Raw genomic sequence first — 16,304 nt, forward strand, 5'->3', positions numbered from 1 at the left:
GACGACAACAACAGCAATTTTACAACAGCAATGTTGGATCAATGTCAGTGTCCATTTTGTGTGTCTGGGGGTGTGTGTGTGGGGGGAAGAGGGTATAGAAAGAGCACGCATCTTGAAACTAGCTAGCTAACTAAGCTAGCTAACATTGCCGTCTGCATTCTATTGTGCTGTGTGTATCATGCATGCGAGTGTGTGTATGTATGTGCTTTTATTTTTCCATCCATCCATTCATCTTCTTCCGTTTATCTGGGGTCAGGTTGCGGGGTAGCAGCCTAAGAAGGGAGCCCCACAGGTCGCTCTCCCCAGCCACTTGTTCCAGCTCCTCCGCGGGAATCCCAAAGGCGTTCCTAGGCCAGCTGAGAAACATAGTCCCTCAAGCATGTCCTGGGTCTTCCTCCTGGGACCTCCTACCGGTGGGTCGTGCACGGAACATCTCACCAGAGAGGCGACCAGGAGGCATCCTAATCAGATGCCCAGGTCACCTCTCGACATGAAGGAGCAGCAGCTCTACTCTTGATTCCCTCCCAGATGACTGAGCTTCTCTCTCTAAGGGACAGCGCAGACACCCTAAAAAACTAACACTAAATTTGGCCGCTTGTTCTTTCGGACATGACCCAAAGCTCATGATCATAGATGAGAGTAGGAACGTAGACCAGTAAATCAAGAGCTTTGCTTTTTGACTCAGCTCTCTCTTCACCTGGACAGACTGGTACAACGCCCACTTCACTGCAGACGCTGCACCAATCTGGTATTTCCATTAAATTCCATATGAAATGAATATGGGTCCAAAAGGACCCACTTATGGTAGAATGGGGTAGTAATAGAAAACATGCTATTTCTTAAAATGTGTAAAAGGTAAATTAAAATTTGAATTGCATGATATCAATAACATGTTTGTTGAGGAATACCTGGAATATGAAGTGATGAAAACTTTTTATTACAGATATTGCAAAGAGATGACCTCACTGGGTCCAAAAGGACCCACTTATGCATCAGAGGGTTAAGTACAGGTCTGTGTGTTTCAGTGTTGTCCTATTATAGTATTGCAACCTCTTGCCCAATGGCAACTGGAAATAGACACCACTAGGATACCTCCTAGAATGCAACCCTGCAAGTACAAGGAAGTATAGAAAGCTGGGGGAAGTATAGAAAGTAGATGGCTGGATTTTTGCAAACACTAGAAGAAAATATACTCTAAAAATTATGGATTGTGATTAAATGGAAATAAATTATTATTTATATAAGATAATATGACCTGAACTAGTTGTTGGCAGAAACAAAGTTTTACCTCAAGGTCAGTTTTTTGGTTAAAATTAGAATAAATAGGTCTTTAGTATATAATTGGAAAAAAAAAATACTGCAAATACAATTTTAATTAAATATATTCAAAAGTCTTTACAACAAATCTAATTTCCAAGTCTACACAGTTGAGAATATCAGGAAAACCCAAGTTTAACATAACCATCAAACTTATACTCTTTTATTTGCTTAAACGTTACACAGCTCTCCATCAACTTTACGTCTTTCTTCTGTCTTAGTCGGTTTACATACACCAATCACACTTGAGAACTGGAGTTTTAGTCCCGCCCTCTGTGTCATATCTTCCTGTGGCCATTTTACACTTGGCTAACTAAAAAACAAAAAGCAAAAAGAAAACGTCGCACTCACCTTATCTTCAAGGTGACGTATTATAAAAAGGCTGTTATTGAAATAAGTCCAGGGTAAGTCTTTTATTCGTTCTGTCTAAAAATGCACTCGGGTTTTGTAACAGTTGAGAGCCGTTTTGGTTCGGTATGTCAACCCTGGAGTTGCTAGTTAGCTTAGCTGCTAGCAGAGATGACCGCTACACGTTAGGTTCCTATTCTGTTAATATTTGTGTGTGTTTTGATAGCTACAGAAGAATGGCTGTTGTTGAATGTTTTAGTAGTTTGTTTAATAACGTGGACAGAAAGTTAAGAAGATTAACTCAAAGTGAGAGTAGTGTGTACAGTAAAATTATGCATCCGAATGATCGCATTGCACAACACTACTCTGCACCCTGAAATTTTTCCTGCAATCCGATATCTCATCTTAGCTCCGTATTTCTGCTGTCATCTTGCATTTAATAGCTTTAACTGTCAAGAAGCAAACGCTTTGAGAAAATTTCAAAGTCGACATGGACTATGAGCGGAGGTGAGTAAATCATTTATTTATTTATTTTAAATATTGATTATTTGGCATATTTTTCGTTGAAGACACTTTAACGTCATTATATCCTACATCGTCAGGGGTGGTCGAGGCGATCGCATCGGTCGCTATGGTAGCTCTCACAATGATCACAACTTTCGGGACATGGACTATCGTGCTTATGGGCAAGAGGATGAGGAGGGAGTGCATGAAGTCAGAATGGAAGATGATGGGTTATACATGCCTGATGAGGCGCTAGCAGGCTTCCAAGGTTCCCCACATTTTCACCATAGAGGGAATACCAGAGGCGACATCAGTCTGGAGGGGAATACCCCTGCATGGCCCCCCTTTTCTCAGTCACACCCTGATTGTGCACATCTCGCCCACCAAGGGGAGGAGGACGGATTCAGACAAGACTTTGAGCAGATACAGACTGGCCCACCAGGAAGGGGCAGGCAGAGAGGTGGAAGAGGCTTCCCAGAAAACAGGAGTTTAAGTAGGGACGGCAACTGGGTTGCCCATTCTGAGCAGATGGAATTCAGACCAAGAGAGGAGGATAGGGTCTCTCGTGGAGGTGGAAGGAGGCCGAGGGTAAATCCTGAGAAATGAATAATTTGCAGCATTTACTTTCCTTTAGTGGGAGAGATTCATTATTTTAACTCAACCTTTTCTGGAAGACTTTTCCAGCAGCAGCGGAGGAAGGCGGTTGTGAAAGCGCTGGACAAGACCTGTCTGCAGAGGAACTGGACCAGAGAGACCAGGACTACCGAGCAGACTTGGACCAGAACCAGAGGCCCAGTAACATTATCATGCTTCGCATGCTACCAATGAGTGCCACAGCCAATGAGGTGTGATTTGTTCTGAACTATAATCCTTTATTTATACAGGAAAAACCTCTTCAGAGTCATTGTCTCATTCACAAAAGAGATCTGTTACACACATCACAAAAAATAACATAAAAGCAATAATACAGTCTACTCAAGCTGCACCAAACAGTGGTACAGCTTATGCTTGTAAAGTCTAAACTACATTTTTGGTTTTTTTTATTGGATGTTTTAAGATTCGGGCACAACTTCAGGAACAGGGGATCCAGCCAAGAGAAGTTCGCCTTATGAGGAATAAATCTTCAGGTGAGGGTTTGTCTGCTGGCCACTTTCCCCTCCTTGTGTCGGTCTCATCCACTCCTGGCTCTGTTGTTGTTGTTTTTCTGTTAGGCTTGATTGCCTTCACTTTCTCACAGCCTTGTTATGATACATGACAGCTCTAGAACAGCACAAATGTTTAGATATGCAGGTTCGTACAGAGAAGGCTCAGATTCCTGCTTTTTACTTTGATCTTCTGGTTTCTGTCCTTTTGCTGTTCCTCACAGAGCAAAATCCATCTACCCTTTAAGTTATGTCCTACTAATTTCGCCTCTCATGCAAACATGCAGGCATACAGCCAAGAAGTGTCATTAACTCGATTTTCCTGTCCTGTGTATCTCATACACTGTCTATACTTGTTTTTTTTTTCGTTCTCTTTCATCCATCTTGGAAGTTAAATGCACCTGAGCTGAACAAATTTTGAAAGTTAAAACTCCAAATAGATCAATTATTTCTATAGATAAATTGTTTGTCCTGAGAATGAAACCTGGCAGCTAACGATCAGCTACATGGTTGATTTTCTATATATTTTCTTTCCTAATGTTTCCCATTAAAGTCATTGTGTCGTTGGTGTCGCACTTTGCTAACTTCCTGGTTGTCTGTAAGGTGTGCTTTACTGACACTGGCACACTTACCTTCCCCAACACTCTCTTTTACACCCACATCAGTCTTTATCTGCTTTTCAGATTAGTTGCTTTGATCTAACATTTTGGAAAATAACATTTGTATTTTAATTTTTTGTGCATACTGGTTGTTGTAAATCTAAGCATTTTGCACCAGGTAAACTAATTCAGTGCCTTGCTAAAGTATTTTTACCCATTAAAGCTTTTCCTGTTTTGTCTTAAAAAACGTTGTCACCAAAGCCATTGGAGGCTGATCAGAGTGGAAAGGAAGACACCTAAAACTAAATATAGGGCTGCACAATATTAGAAGAAAATACTTATTAGAAATATTGGAAAGTTGTGATGAAATCACCATTTTCCTCAATCTTGTCTTTTCCTCAGTATATTGGACTGACCAGACTGACTACAGTGAATCCCCAGTATTCATTGGGGTTACAAACCACAGCCGAACACGGAATACTTGGGGCTCCGACTATAAACGCTATTAAATAACTACTTTAATAGGTCAAACACTAAATGTACCTCAGTGTGCATTAATGGGCAGAGTGGAAACCATCTTGGCACTGCTTCGGAATCAATACCAACAGTATTCCTTTTTTAGTCCAGTCTTTTTAAAAGTATTTTACATAAGCGCTATGGAAAAATCAGAGAATAGGTGAGTCCATGAATACTGAACTATAGTTAGGCTGGGATCCACTGTATTCTTTCGTTTGTTCAAGATCTGATAGTTGGTATGTAATATTTAACCAATACAGTATTTCTCATTTCTGTTTTAATATTGCATACCAAGCAAATACTTTGACAATACAACACAGGGTTAACTGTGTGCTAATGTAATTTACATTAACTAGCAAAAAAGTTAATTACATTTAACTAATGTAACTTAGAATAATGACCTGAGACATATAGCCAGAGAGGCAGAATGTTGTTTTCTATCAAACTATAGTCTTTTCTACAATGGCCAGGTCAAAGCCCTGACCTAAATCTAAATGTGAATCTAGTTTCAGGGTCATTGTAGTGATGTTCCCCCAAAGGACTTGCAGGAATTGCTGCAAAAAAGTTAGTTCTACAAAGTGCAACCTAAGTGATGTATGTCCAGCTTTGTTTTTGGGATAGAGTTTGAAAATCTTTTCTTTTTTTAAAAAATTTATTACGTGCTACTTTTGTCTTGGTCTGTCACAAAAAAAACCCCACTAAAGTACATTGATGTGGTTTTAATTGGACAAAATGTGAAAAAGCTTAAAGGGTATGAACACTTAAGTAAGTCACTGGTTATACAGTAAAGGTCTCTAGTTTTTGTGATTGGAGTTTGAAATAAGAGTATCAGAAATGTGTGTGTTTGCTGCCGCTTGGGTATCTCGACTTCCATTTAGCAAAGAGCTCAGACCCAGACGGATGGGTGGGTAGTATTTCTCCTCATCCCCAACTCCAAGTGAGACCCATCCTGTGCAGAAAATTTGTGGGAGAGAACATGTCTTTTTTTTTTTTTTTTTTTTTTTTTAATTAATTAATTTATTTTTTTTATGGAGCTCAAACAGGGTTTTTCTCTCTCTTTCTCTCCTCTGTAAATGAAGCACTAACCCAAACACTGCGTTGTTGTTATGTTGTTGTTGTTCGGTTGCTGTGGCGCTGGGCGGTGTCCAGGTCAGAGCCGAGGATTCGCCTTCGTCGAGTTTAATCTCATACAGGAGGCCACCCGCTGGATGGAGACCAACCAGGTCACTCTCTCCAACACATACACAAATACACATATAGATTAAGTCAGTGGGACATAAGCTAACATGATATCCAGTGACATCATGCCATCAGGTGCACTTTCATGGTTTTCTGCAAAATGCACACTAGAAAACGATTGATTTCCTGTGCCTAAGGCAGGTAAGCCTTTGTATTTTTAGAATGTTTTCTTTCCACATGCGCACAAATTCCAGTAAGATGCCAATTCATCTACATCACAGCCAAGAATATAGACTCAACACTTGCCTAGTTTTCAAAAATAGATCCTTGCAGTTATTATCTCTACAGTATAACTTTTTCCAATAGAGGGCTGATTCTGTAATACCTTCTATCAGTCCCATGTCTGCTTTCTCTGCCACCTTTGGAGAGTTCACACGAATGGAAATGGAAATTCTCCTCAGGTATTTTGTATAGGGATGTACCGATCCGAACCCAGCTATTGGATCGGGGTTACCATCATGGCATTTTTAAATAATCGATATCGGAGTCCCTGACAAAACGTAACTTTTGAAAGCTATTGCGGGTGTACTGTTTCTTTTTCTTTTTGTCAGCTGCACCACCAGTGAGCCCAGGCTGAATTTTTATTTTTTTATTTGTTTATTTTGTGACAGTCCTGTCACACTTCTGCGTGCACGGCTCACTAAGTTGAATTTTAGCCCATGCACATTACTTTGTTGTTCTAGTAAGAGTTTTTCATTCTTCATAATGACATTCACAGTGAAAGAGACTGTGTTGCTGCCGTTTTCTGTCTGTCTGTGTCATGTGACTTACTTTGTCTGCTGGGTTCAGATGTTCCCATGCGCTGCTCAATGTGATAGAAAGACGCTGAAGCTGCAGTCGCAAACCCAAGTGTGATGTTTATGAAGCAGGAAAATGGAGACAGATCAAAACGGAGGATAAACATGCTGGTGTTAACCTTGGACATAATCGAACTTACTTTGCATTTTCTGCAGAAGTTATATGTAGATTCTTGAATTCTCTAGCTTTGGCAGGTCAAAAATATGTTTAAAAGCAACTTTTTATTTTACTGTGAGTCGCGCTCTTTTCACCGAGTTAATATGTATTAGAGCTGCATGTAGAGGATTTTCTGCAGAAACACTGGTAATAAAATACCTTTAGCTGTCAAGGAAAACGGATAAGTGCAGATCCAGCTTCCAGAACCTTATTGGTGAGTAAGTCCTAGTGTGGGTGAAATGTAGTGTTAACAAGTGCCACTTATCAGCTGCTGAGTTTTCAAGCACATGCATAGCAGTGATTATTAACTTAAATGAGGTTTCTGACTGGGACTCTGTATCGGAAAATGCCTAATGTTAAATGACTCGGATCGGTATTGGTGGGGGGGGGAGGGGTGGGCTTAAAAACAACCCTGATCTGAACATCCCTGCTATTTTATGTTGATTCAGAAGCAACATAATTTTTTATTTATTTATTCTTTTCTTTCAACCATTACTGCATATTTTAGGACAAAGCTTTTGCCATTTGGGGTTTGAGGGGACTTGTGTGGGCTTTGTTGGAATCTTTGGAAAGTTTCCCCTTAAGGGGGGAGGGTTAACGCATTTATAAAGACATCACACATTGTCCCTAAATAATGGGAATCCACAAAACTACAGACACACCATCTCAGTCCGTCCGAATTTTCTTAAGCTGAAGGTTGCCATTCTCTGCTGTCCTGTTTTTTTTTTTTTTTCCTCTTTCTATTTTTAAAGCCTCAGCTGTTCTGATTCTCTCTCTCCGTCTCTCTCTTTCTCTTAATTTTGTTTCTTCTCTTTCAATCTCATCTCTTGTGAGATGAGGCCTCTTTGTGGCGTGTGTGACATTGTCACTGAAACTCATTCTTTGTCCCTCTCTTTCTTTTTTTTCCTCCAGGGGACGCTGATGATTATGGAGCAGCGCGTGTCCATGCACTACAGCGACCCCAAACCACGAGCCAACGAGGACTGGCTCTGTAACAAGGTTTTTTATGCTTGAATTACCTGGTCTGTGCATATCAGACGTAATGTAGTGGCTCATCTAGCAGGTCTTCTAACGGGTTGCGCGTTATTCTAACAGTGTGGTGTCCAGAACTTCAAAAGGAGAGAAAAGTGCTTCAAATGCAGCGTGCCCAAATCAGGTGAAGTTTAACAAGAGTTGCTTTTAATATCCAACCTGTTTTCTCTTCTTCTTTGATGCATTAGTGTTGTGCTATCTTTCCATAGAGGCTGAGCTAAAGCTGCCACAGTTGCTGAGGGAAATGCCTGTTGGAGTTCAGAAGGAGGGAGCCCAAGGCTTGCTGCCTCTGCCGGTGTCGTACCACCCTGCCGGTCCCAGTGTTCCCCCAGGGCCTGCGCCGCAGCCGGCAGACGTCGCAAATGACAGTAAGCCTCCAGACAAGCTTTTACAATGCCATAGACATCTCTGCTGTTGATCACGTTTATATAATTCAATTTGTCTGCAAAGCCAGTAGAGAATGTCAGTCATTATCCTCTATTTCCACAGCTCTGATTCTTAGAAACCTTGGCCCCCATACAACTGTGGAAGCCATTTTGTCTGCGTTGGCTCCATTCGCCACCCTCTCCCCTTCCAATGTTCGTCTGATCAAGGACAAGCACACGCATCTAAACAGAGGCTTTGCTTTTCTGCAGCTTTCTACTATAGTGGTAAGATTGGAGAAAATGCATTTGATCTACTGGCTTACATGTTCCAGGTCAAACAGTGGAACCTTCTGTCTGGCATCATTGGATTTATTTGGGAAGTTTACTGTGGAGATTTGTTTGTTGTTGTGAATTAGCCATACAGTTTAAACATTGAAGGAGATTACTCACAAACATACAGCTTAAAGTATACTATTACTTGAAAAGTTAATAGTATACTTTGTCAATGTTCATTGTTTTATCAGTACGGCAGCCACACTGGAGCTGACCTCACGATAAAAACATGAATGAATCACATGTTCTTTGTCATCTAGGACATGATGATTCTAGAGAATTTAAATGTCTGCAAGAAAATGAGCAGGATTCAAGAACTATTTGCTTTTTGCACTGATGATTTTTAAAAATAAACATCATTAGTAGATCATTAATTTTTATTTTTTTTATCAACAGGAGGCCTCACAGCTGCTTCAGATTCTTCAGGCTCTGCAGCCCCCCCTGTCTATTGATGGGAAAGCCATTGTAGTGGAGTTTGCTAAAGGTTCCAAACGGTAAACTCTTTAACTAAGAATGCAGTTAAATATACTTGCAAATTTAAGAGGGGAAAAAAACTGGATCAAAGTTCAGCATAGGAAAAAAAAAAAATCTAGTTTAGTTGAGATAAAGTGTGTGAGATTAAGAAAGACTGCTTTAGCCGAGATACTCCAAAATCGATAATGACACTTTCTGTTGCTCTTATCAACATCAGTGATGTCTTTGTGACTGAGGGGAGCAGAGTGAGCGCGGCTACGGTGGCCAGCACTGCTATAGCCGCTGCACAGTGGGCTATATCACAGGTAACTCATCTAGCTTCACTTACTAATATGGTGAAATGAAGACATCCCGACCGAAATATTTATTTGTCTCCTGTTTCTTGTGGTTTCTGTTTTATTGTTAGAACTCTCAGAATGGATCAAGTGAGGATGCAGCAGTTTACCAGCAGGGAGCAGCAGTGACATACAGCCAAGAAGGACAGAGTTATTCTGGGGCAGACGGCGTCGCGTTAAGGGTCCAGACGAACTCCAGGATTGCACCCCTGGTTGGTGCAGGAGCAGGACTAAATGGAGCCTATACAGGAGGAACCCCAGGTTGGGCTGACTGATTCTTCCAATAGTCTGTAACAGGGCTGTTTAATATTTCTGTAGAACAGTATTTGCTCATGTTTCCTTGCTCATCTGTAGCTGTTATCTCATCTGAGGCAGTAAAACTTGGTTCAGCAGCTGGACAGGTGGCCCTCATCCCAGCTATCTCTACACCAGCCACACAGGTACATAGTTATTGTTTTTTTTCGTTTTTTTTTTTTTTTTTTTTTTTTCCCCCATTCTCTCCTTGTATCTTCCCAACTTTAAGAGTTCCGCCCCTTCACAGGTTGAGATTGTAGGAAAACCACAGCCAGCTGCTTCTAATCAACCTGCCGTTCCCGGCACCGAACACGAGCTCAAACAATATCGTAAGTGTTTCCTATAAAGAGACTTCTTGCCAACCTGCAGGTGGTGAAATTTCATACAATTCAGAACTTTTTTTATTCTTGTATACTTTCGCAGCTGTGCCAGATGTGTCTACTTACCAGTATGATGAAAGCTCAGGCTTCTATTATGACCCATTCACTGGACTCTATTATGACCCAAATTCCCAGGTAAACTGTCCACTCTGAACAAATTGCAGAGAGCAGAATAGAAACATTTCGAGTTCATCCTTACGACTTCTTTTTTTGCTTTTGGGGTTCTTTTGCATGTCAGTACTACTACAACGCTAACACTCAGCAGTACATGTACTGGGATGGAGAGAAGCAGACCTACACTCCCGCTGCCAGCCAATCAAACACTGAAGGTACACCAGTGAAGGATGGAGCAGCCTCCTCGGACAGCGCAGCAAGCAAAGAGAAAAAAGAGAAGCCGAAGAGTAAAACTGCTCAACAGGTACTCTACTAACTGGATACAAGTTTAAAAGTTGTAATATTTATTGAAATAAACTAAATTTTTGCTTTTGCCTTTATGTTACGTTGGTATATTGTACATCAGGATATTAGGGCCATAAGAAATTTTTTTTATTTCAAAATCCCTTTCTAATATGAAACAAAAACATCTTAAATCCCTGTGAAATTTTACTAACTTATTTTTTTTTTTTATTTGCTTTTCCAGATTGCCAAAGATATGGAGCGTTGGGCTAAAAGTCTTAACAGGCAAAAAGAAAACATGCGTTCTGTCTCTTCGTCCCCTGCTGTCGGCTCTTCTCGAGGGCCGGGTCACAGTCGCTTTGACGACTACAGAGAGTCTGCAAGTGCCGACGCAGGCTATGCTGTTCTGGAGAAAAAGGTGCCAACACATTTGCCTTATCAGAATGTCAGGAGGGGTGATTATCATGCACGTGTTTAGATTTGATCACCTATTTAAACCCACTTGATTTTCTGTCCTGCAGGGTGCGCTGTCCGAAAGGGCGCCGAGTTTTCTGGACCAGATCCGACAAAGTACAGAAGTACGAACATGGCTGCAAGCTGTGGAAAAAAAAAAATGCATACGTTTTTATAGTATTTTTCGTCATTTGAGATGTGTAAATGGAGCACAGTATCCGTCTCATTCTCCAATCTTCTGCTTTGACACCAGCAGCTTTCGCCCCCTCAGCAGTCCGGTCTGGTCCCAGCCTACAGTGCAGAAAGTGACAGTGAAGACGAAGGAGCTGAGAAAGACGAGAAGGAAGGGAGACTGACAGACTGGGTGAAACTGGCATGTCTGCTCTGCAGAAGGCAGTTCCCTAGCAAAGAGGCCCTCATCAGGCACCAGCAGCTCTCTGAACTCCATAAAGTAATTTTAAAATATTAGTTTTAATAATCATTAACAGCTCACTACTTTATAAAATCCATGTGTCACATTGTTGTCATTGTGTTTGAATAATTTTCTTCCTTAACTTTGTGTGACACTTCACCTTTGTGTCTTCAGCAAAACTTGGAGCAAAGAAAAGCTCAGCTGGAAGCTAGTGGCAAGGTCAGTTGAGCTTCAAAGAGAAGGATGGACACTAACACTTATGTTCAATTAGTTCACTATAAATGTTCTCACTATTTCTGATGCAGAGATTAGCAGATGATAGTGAACCACCAGAAGCTAAGAAGTTCAGTCCAATGTAAGCAGCTTTGACTTGAAAAACCTCTGCTTGTTGTTTTGAAGCTTTGCTTTAAAATTTTAAGATTTATTTTATAATGTGTTGCAGGCTTGAATGTGTACTCAACATTTTTTTTTTTTGCGTTACCTTTTTACAGTGACGGAACAGGAACTAGCCTTGGTGCAAGGATGCTGCAAGGAGGTGTGAAGAAGGGGCTTCTGTTGCGCAACATGCAAGTGGAGTGACCGCTTGGATTTCCCATTTCTCCCTTCCTAGGAAATGAACTTTTAAAAGTGAACATATTATTGCTATCTGTATAAGAACCTCTTGTAGATAGATATTATAATTACCTCAGCAGTGGTAATAGTCTCATGAACAGATCCTGTAGCAGTAAATGTTGGAATATTGCACAAATTGCACCTTTTTCGCTTGCTTCCTGAATAATGCAGTTTTCATTTTTCACTGGCTTTGAGGTTTGTTTGTAATAAAAAAGTTTGGAAAAACATTTGCTGCTCAGAAATTGAGTATCTGTAGCCTACAGATCTTTATGCCAGCAAATGAGTCTATGCACCATAGATTTTTTTCTTTTCTTATAAGTTAATGCTGCATGCCTTGTCATTCAATGAATGACTGATCTAGGCATGAACTATGTATATTTTTGAGTGAGTACTTTTCTACAGATGTTGAGGTAGGGACATTGTGGCTGCCTGAACTGTAAAAAAAAAAGTCTCACCATCATTAATGTGTAGATAGGAATTGTCTCTGTTTATCTTGTTTTAACTACAATGAAACTAATATTGTCTTTAGAAAATTATTTTTGTCTATGTATTTGTCAATTAATGTGATTGTTTCATTAAGCTAATGTACATTTTTTTTTAAAAAAAAAAGAAATCAATCTTCACTGATGGAATGCATTTGAAAGAGGGTGGAATGTATATCAGGTTTCAACATTTTCAACAGAAATTTCACCAGCTGTCTTTCGTTTATGTTCACATAAAGAAAGCGGAATATATTGCAATTGCCGATATGAGTTTTGTGGTGTAATAGCTTTGTTTGTTTGTTTTTTTGGCTCTACAAAATCAGAGGTTCCTGATTTTTGGTTTTCGTGCAGCTGCAACCCTCTTACTAAATCTGCTAGTGCTACGACTGCGTGGTTTCCATAGTAACGTTGTCAAACTTAGTTCTTTTTAAAACTTCACAGACACCGCTCGCAAGCAAGTTGGTTGTAACACTTTAAAATAATATTGGCCCCAATGTCTGACGATGATGTGTACCTGTCCCCCGAAGAACAGTTAGGGGAAGATGCGCCTGGAGAAGGCGAAGAAGGGGACGATCTCGATAAGGTTCGTGTTATTGCGGTAGACCAAAAACAGTTTTAAAAAAAAGTCCATCATTTAGCTACTTATCTCAGTTTTAAGTCCTTAAAAGTCATATGTACATCTCCATTACAGTTCTCAAATGTTTATTCAGTTTAGTTTATACCAAAAAAAGCTTGTTTAGCCTATTTCTACACTTGTAATGAGCTACTATAGGAAATTAATAAAAGTTGCAGGATCCGCTACCAGCCAACGTACGAACAGGTAAACTGTCTTGATATATACGTTCCACTAAGAGTTAAATTTGAAATCACTTCAAACAAGTCCCTCATATCAGATTTGAAAATTATTTCTTAAAATGTAAAAAAAGAGCATAAGTCGTGGAAAAAATTTAAATAAAATCAAAGATTATATGATGAAAATAATTATCAATGGAAATATATTTATGGGCATTACTTAAACCGAAATTTTATAACTCCTGACCAGCTTTTGAATAAATCACAAACAATTCCATCTTGGACCCTTTCCTATGTGTTTGCATAGAAAAGTATATTTTTGAATAAGCTTTGCTTGAAAATCAGAAATTCAATGTTTAGAACAGTCTCTTACTGTAAAGAGGGGCACTGAAATTTGAGTTGTAAAATGGCGCTGGATTCACATGACGGGGTTAAAAAAATCTTCTGAAAAAAGTAGGTTTAGGCAAGTTAAATGTCTTAAAGTCTAAAATAAGCTTGTGAAACCCCTTGTCTTTTGGATACTTATCACATTTAACAGAAATAAAGGCTTAAATATCCCTTTGTGAGTAATTAATCTTTATAATGTGTTTGACTTAGTAAATTGTCACTGAAATCAAGGAACTTTTTATAATAAAGATTTGTTGAATATGACGACTGACCACTACAACCTTAAGCAGAGATTTTCTGCAGATGAAGCAGCAATCTGTCTTGTCGTGTCCCATGCTATCATGACTTGGGAAGAAATCCTCTGCAGCAGACTCTAACCCATCCTGAAAGCGTGCGCTCGGTGTTTTGCAGAGAATGCTTATATCTTATATTTGTTACAAACTGGCAATATAAGAGTTGTACACACCAGTTATACACTGATAAACATGTCAGTGTATAACTTCTAAGTTTGCTCTTATAAGTGCACACTCCACTCCCACAGTAGCTCCTCCAAACAAACAATTAATAGTAAAGACTTTAAAACATTCAAACTTTGGCCAGAGCCTTTACCTCCAATGCTTTTGTGTGTTTGTGTTTAAGTAACGTTCACAAGAAAAGTGGCTTCTCTGTTCTCGTCAGATTCAAGCGTTCCCATTGAACAAGGAGACCATCATAGAGGGGCTTTCATTGCTCTGCCAGACAGGAAAAAGACTGGAACATGCTTTTATCAAACTGGATCTTAAAGAAAGGTAAGCAGACCAAGTTGAGCTGAAAAATTAAATTCAGTGCCAGCCTTAACGATTAGAAAGTGTGTCATGTTCAGACATTAAAATATTTTATAGTATTTAGAACTTTTTAGAACTTTTAACTGTATTTTAAACTCAGCTGTTTTGTTGTGTCTCTGTCTCAGAGCGTTAACTGACATAGTTGCAATCAGCAATTATATTCACATACGTTTTCTGGACTTATCCAACAACCACATCTCTGATCTTTCTCCCTTGGCACCAATGACTCATTTGCTTTGGCTGAAGGCAAGAAAGTCTTGATGTTATATAGAAAATTGCATATGTCTGAATCATTAAATAAATCTCATACTGAAAGCAAATCTTGAATGCAACTCTTTTGCAGGTTGACTCAAATTCTGTGACAACACTTAAAGGGCAACCTTTAGCTGAGTTTACCTTTCTACAGTGGTTGAGTGTGGCATCAAACCAGCTGGTAGACTTAGAAGGCCTGGTTGGACCGTCCATAGAGACACTCATACTTTCAGGTTTCTCCTTTTGACATTTATCCAGATGATTAGTCTAACATATTTAGCAAGCGTTTCTATTAGTGGACATAATTAAAACCATTTCAATTGTTCGTAACTCAAATAATGAAACCTTAAAGCATATGTTTGTGAAAAAAATTATGTGACACTATGAAACTTTCTTTCAGGTAATAGTATTCAGAAAGTAAGTGGTTTGCAGAATGCAGATTTTGGCAATTTGGTTATTCTAGAGCTGAGGGGAAACCAATTGGAAACAACAAGTGGCTTTGATCTTCCAAACTTGAGGAAACTATACCTGGTAATACAAGGCTTTGTGATCTGTAAAAATAAGTCATAGTTTCTTTGTCAATGTAATCAGTCTTTGTATAAGTTAATGTAAAATAGTAACTGTATGTATCAAATTTTGTTTTTCCTCAGGCCCAAAACTTTATCAAACGTCTTGAGGGTCTAGAGAAGCTAGAGCGCCTGACAACCCTACATCTTCGAGACAATCAACTTGAAACTCTGGAAGGGCTCTGTTCTGAAATGAAGTGTCTTCAGTACCTCAACATCAGGTATTACGGTACAACAACAAACTGGTGCCTAAATATACCTCTGGGGAATCAGCAAAGTCTTGAACCTCATTTTTTTTTACTACCATCTTTTTCCCCTGTAGAGGAAATGCAATCACTGAAGGAGATGCCTTACGAAGCCTCCGCCTTCTGACAAATTCCCTGAAATCTTTGGTTATTGCGGAAAATCCAGTTGTGGACACAATACTCTATCGGCCAAGTATACTAATACTCCTGCCTCAGCTGGAGCGAATTGACAAAGAGGTAGTCACTCTGAAAGAGAGAACAGAAGCTCAAAGGTCAATCCGGGTATGAATATGTTGTTGTTTTCATATCGCTCTCTCTTTTCTCTAAATTTCAGAAATGTTTCAGCTTTTAATTAAGTGTGTGTCTTGTTTCAGGAACTTAGGGATGAGGAAGAAGCACCTGTATCAAATGATTAATAGAATGGGGAAATTGTGCCTTTTTGAAAAGAGGAGCCTCTTATGTATAAGTCAGCAACTTTGATTACAAATGTGTTTGGAAAACATGTCTCTTGCATGATTAATGTTCTGATTAAGTTTAATTTCTCATATATAGAAATACAGCTAACCGTAACCATTATATTTCTAGTTGTTTTCAAGAAATGGAAAATTGCAGAGTAACTGACATTAAATAAAAATGTGCTTTGACTGCGGGATAAAAAAGAATTTTGTATGTGAACATTGTATATTCAGTTTTTCCCCGAGTAAGGATGATAGGGCAGAATCTGCTACCCACACTTCCTTGTAGCCAGCCTCCCAACTCCAAATTTAAAGGAACAGTTACATTAGCTGCGTGTTGGCAATAAACGTATTCAGTAACATGATCTAATGTAGGTAGGAGGAGTTACATTCTTTGCTAATTAATATTTGTTTTATGTCACTTTATTTATGAAATATGTAAAAAGCAAGACAATTGAAGTGTGAATGTTATATTTTATGTTTATGACAAAAATCAAATGGAGACATAAGGATATACTGAATGGTGACATTGCTATAACAGTTGTAATGCAGTAAAATATCAACTTATCAAATTAATATTATATTAAAAGCAAGCA

At 39.3% G+C, this 16,304-nt stretch overlaps 2 protein-coding genes across 3 annotated transcripts; both read left to right on the forward strand.

Annotated features, from left to right (window-relative positions):
* The first annotated feature begins 1,580 nt into the window (after nt 1-1,580).
* Nucleotides 1,581-11,932, forward strand: LOC122833815 (RNA-binding protein 10-like). 2 transcript variants are annotated; one of them, XM_044121725.1, is made up of 23 exons: nt 1,581-1,721; nt 2,109-2,172; nt 2,268-2,757; nt 2,844-3,014; nt 3,227-3,296; nt 5,576-5,649; nt 7,532-7,618; nt 7,715-7,775; nt 7,861-8,019; nt 8,141-8,301; nt 8,746-8,843; nt 9,041-9,128; nt 9,230-9,419; nt 9,513-9,598; nt 9,700-9,781; nt 9,876-9,967; nt 10,071-10,250; nt 10,473-10,646; nt 10,750-10,806; nt 10,935-11,132; nt 11,268-11,312; nt 11,399-11,448; nt 11,585-11,932. In XM_044121725.1, the coding sequence occupies exons 2-23, from the start codon at nt 2,156-2,158 to the stop codon at nt 11,670-11,672; spliced, it is 2,718 nt and encodes a 905-aa protein (XP_043977660.1). In that variant the 5' UTR covers nt 1,581-1,721; nt 2,109-2,155; the 3' UTR covers nt 11,673-11,932. The 2 variants fall into 2 exon arrangements, with proteins under 2 accessions (XP_043977660.1, XP_043977669.1); XM_044121734.1 differs by having other exon boundaries at nt 10,938-11,132.
* A 594-nt stretch (nt 11,933-12,526) lies between these two features.
* lrrc23 (leucine rich repeat containing 23) lies at nt 12,527-15,928 on the forward strand. The gene is made up of 8 exons (XM_044121744.1): nt 12,527-12,770; nt 14,045-14,154; nt 14,316-14,436; nt 14,534-14,675; nt 14,843-14,973; nt 15,093-15,229; nt 15,331-15,535; nt 15,628-15,928. The coding sequence occupies exons 1-8, from the start codon at nt 12,681-12,683 to the stop codon at nt 15,667-15,669; spliced, it is 978 nt and encodes a 325-aa protein (XP_043977679.1). The 5' UTR covers nt 12,527-12,680; the 3' UTR covers nt 15,670-15,928.
* Nucleotides 15,929-16,304: the final 376 nt, after the last annotated feature.

Source organism: Gambusia affinis, linkage group LG01, assembly GCF_019740435.1.
Source record: "Gambusia affinis linkage group LG01, SWU_Gaff_1.0, whole genome shotgun sequence".
Classification (NCBI taxonomy): Eukaryota; Metazoa; Chordata; class Actinopteri; order Cyprinodontiformes; family Poeciliidae; genus Gambusia; species Gambusia affinis.